The 3,952-nt window shown below is 32.6% G+C and overlaps 1 protein-coding gene across 1 annotated transcript in view; it reads right to left on the reverse strand.

Moving 5' to 3' along the window:
• Window positions 1-3,596, reverse strand: part of LOC122062175 (uncharacterized protein At2g29880-like) — a 10,673-nt gene extending 7,077 nt beyond the window's left edge. The window contains exon 1 of the mRNA XM_042625894.1: window positions 3,485-3,596. Coding sequence (XP_042481828.1) covers window positions 3,485-3,596 — 112 coding nt within the window. The remainder of the gene's footprint in view (window positions 1-3,484) is intronic.
• Window positions 3,597-3,952: the final 356 nt, after the last annotated feature.

Raw genomic sequence — 3,952 nt, forward strand, 5'->3', positions numbered from 1 at the left:
AAAAAAACAGAAATATATATATATATATATAAATAAAAAAAATAGATTTATAAACTAATTTCCATTTCAATTTAATATATATATATATATATATATATAAACAAAACAGAGTCTGCCGAAATATTCCAATCAACATCGAAAAGTTGATCGGTGGCTACTGAATTTCGACAGATCATAAGGTGTAAGACAGTCATTTTGTATTTATGCATTTCAGGAGGGATGGGACAATCATTTTACATTTATGCATTTCCCCCAGTTAGATATTACCTTTAATCCCACTCCTTGACAGAGGCAATTGTAAATCTTTTTCTTCGCGAGAGAGACACACTGAGACCGCTTTGTTTATGGGAATACAAAAGTCTTTAGTCTTTTATGAGAGAGAGATGTGGGTCCGTGCAAGTAGTTTGTGTCAAAGTCTACACTTGCCTCAAAGTCTTTCCCATTAAGTGCTATTTCTTGGTGATTGCCCAATAGACTACAATTATTTTTATTCAAGAGGGGCATGGATGTTCTTACTTTTAATGATTTTCAGAAAGAAAGAAAGAAAAAAAATTCTTACTTATTGACTACTGAAAATACACTTATTTCTACGGTTTGTGGTTGTTGAAAGTCATCACTTGATTGTTGGTCAAAGTCTTCTCCTGTTTCTTTGTAGACCTTTAGACACTAATCTTCAAAGGATCAACACCCAAGAAGTTGTTTGTCCCATTAATTTAGACACTTATCTTCAAAGGATCAACACCCAAGTAGTTGTTTGTCTCATTAATTTTTCTTTCCCAGTTATTGTCAATTTAATCACATTTATTTCATAAAGGTGCAGTTGGTTCTTGGTAGTGACATCCATTGAAAAGGCCTTACCTTCACATTACATTGAATTTAAATTATTATCTAAAATTAGGATTTTTTTTTCTCAATTTGGGCTGTTTTTATGTTTGGTAGTGAAGAGAAGAAAAGAAAAAAAAAATAATAAAAAAATTCTATAAAAGAAAAAAAAAATGAAAAGTAATGAAAATAATAAATGATATGGTGAGAAAATAAAAAAATTATGTCTATTTGGTTACCAATAGAAGATAAGAAAAAAAAATTTCTTAATTTTCTTATGTTTTAGATAAGGTTTTTTTTTTTTTTTTAATTTATTTAACATTACAAGAAAACTTCACTATTTCTAAGGTGAACTTTGAAATTCAAAAACAGAATCTTCTCTTAGTTTAGGATATTCCAAACACAATGAGAATTTCTTAAACCAAGAAAATAATATAGGTTTTTGTACTTTTTTCTTTCCTTCTCTTGGCTACCAAATACAGCCTTGGTGTAGGAAACGCCGAGACATAGCAGCCATGAATTGATCATGCTACCCACAACTGTGTGCAATGTAGATGCTCTCGCTTTTACTCTCATTGACCAGTGTGTCCAACATTTTCTATGCTAAATCAATTGGATTTTTTTGCCCCTAAAATTATTTCTCGCAAACCATCGCTCAACCTATACTAATTTGACTAGAAATCTTTCTTTCTTTCGTAGCTAGTTCATTCTCGCTAAGTAATAGGCCTTTTTTTTTTTCGGATAAGAAAAGAAAAAATTCATTAAGGCTATGTTTGGTAACCAAGAAAAAAAATATGTTTACAATGATTTTTTATGTATCTATCTCTCTCCTCAAATTCAATTTATTTTTTATTTTTTATTTTTATTTTTTTTTATTTTCAATAAAGAGAAAGTGACATTGTAACCACTTCTATTTATGGGAATTCAAGAGTCCTTGTTTTTTAGGTGTGAGAGAGGAAGAGAGAGATGTGGGTTCGGGGCAAGTAGATTATCCTTAATGACAAATCATTGAGAATTTACTTGCTCCCAAAGGATCAACCTCAAAGTCTTTCTCATTAATTTCTTTTTGTGATAGTCCAATAGACCCCATTTTTTTTTTTTTTTCCATGGAAGCGTTGATGATTCTTCCTCGTTAACAACAATTGAAAATACATCTTTGATCTATCTTTGATAAAAAAAATAAAAAAATAAAAAAATAAAAATAAAAATTGACAATAAACTTATTTCCACACTTTGTGGTTGGTCAAAGTCATCTCTTGTTTTTTTTAATGCTAGTCTTCCATAAATTATTCATACACTATTACACTTATTTTCGATCAACCTCCAAATTGTTGTTTGTACCATTAATTTCTCTTTCCCAGTGATTGTCAATTAAATCGACCATAAAGGTTTATATTGTTCTTGCTAGTGACATCCAATGAAAATGCACCTACTTTTGCGTGGGAATTGCCTGAGAAGTCTTTGTTTCTTTGTGAACCTTTTATTTTTTGACTTTATTGTTACATGGATTCTTCTTATTATGTGCTAGTGATTCAAACTGCACCCATTACAACGACTGGTTAGGGGCGTCCCATTTAATAATTTCATACTGGTCTAAGGAGGTTTTAATTTAATATATATTTTTATAAATATGGTTAATTGGTTTTAGCATTTCTAGTTATTTGGATCAAGACCAACCCCAGGAACCAAATGATTTTGGTTCACGGACAGATCAAAACCGAAACAACCCGAGTCAGATTTCACATTGATTTTGGCCGTTGTTTTACCCCAGACCAAAGTCATTTTCCTACCCTAGAAGCAGGGCATTGGGAGCTTCAAAGTTAGTTACCTAAATACCACTAGTGATATATAGATGAATCATGGTAGTTTTCTCTTTAAAAAAAAAACAAAAAAAACAAAAACAAAAACAAAAACTAGTACGAAGATCAAGAGAAAAATATTCCTTCCAAGGTCTCTTTGACCGATGAGACCTACAATAAATAGTGCTAAAATTCCATTTAATACACTATCTTCAACAAAAGTCTTATATGATGTTTTTTTTTTTTTTTTTTTAAAAAAAAAAAAAAAAAAAAAAACTCTATAGGTAATAGTTTAAAACTATGTTTGGAAGCCCAAAGAAAAGAAAAAAGAAAGAAAGAATAATTTCATGCTGTTAGATTAGATTTAAAAAAAAAAAAGACATCTGTTAGATTAGATCAGAAAAGAATTTTTTTCTCTGAACAGTTATAAGTTTTGTTTTCATTTATTGTTATCTTTATTTATTTATTTATTTAACTATTTATTTATTTCATTGCATTCTTTTATCTTTTATTTTTTCTTGTTTCACGGAAGGCAACCACTTTGAAAAGAAAACGAAGTGAAGCCAAGGTTGAAAACCACGACTTGACCTGGTTTTCCACGATTCTATAAGGACCCAACCCCAAACCAAAGGCGCAACGACCAAAATGGAGGTGGTTGGTGGGAGAAGGGAGGAGGGAGTGATGACAAGACCGACGGGTGGGTCAGGTTGCAACGAGGGTGGCATCAAGAGTGTGGACGCGGGGAACAGGTTCAGGATTAGGGTCAGGTGGGGGTGAGGATGGGGGAAGAGGGAGGAAGTGACCCCCATACTTTTGTTTGTTCCTACCACTTGCACATTCAAAAATTCTCTCACCACCATTACCATTGTTACCACCCAACGCATACTTGCAACCCTCATGAACATCCGCTACACAATCCTTACCCCGCTTCTTGCCCACCACTGCATGCCCCTCCTGCACCAATGTTGTATTCATTGTCGGAGAAGATGAATATGAGTTCGGTCATGAACAGGGTTGGGTGGCAATTTCCGTGGGAAGAAGAAACTAAGGAAGCATCAATGCAAAAGTTTCTTAACTATGGTAGAGTTATATTGCCTAAAAGACGAGATTTTTATTTTATCGGCAAGAGAAACGAGCATTAGTATCGAGGAAAATTTTTAATTTTAAAGAGAGAATCTTCCGCCGGCTGTGTGCATCAAAAACGGTAGGAAAAAAATTATGCCGTACATATTTTGTACTTTTCTTCTCTTTTCTAAGCAACCAAACGTAGCCTAAATTCTGGGATCCACAAAGCAACACATTACCCTCCCATCATAAAGTTATGAATAATC

The sequence above is a fragment of the Macadamia integrifolia genome, chromosome 1 (genome assembly GCF_013358625.1).
Source record: "Macadamia integrifolia cultivar HAES 741 chromosome 1, SCU_Mint_v3, whole genome shotgun sequence".
NCBI lineage: Eukaryota > Viridiplantae > Streptophyta > Magnoliopsida > Proteales > Proteaceae > Macadamia > Macadamia integrifolia.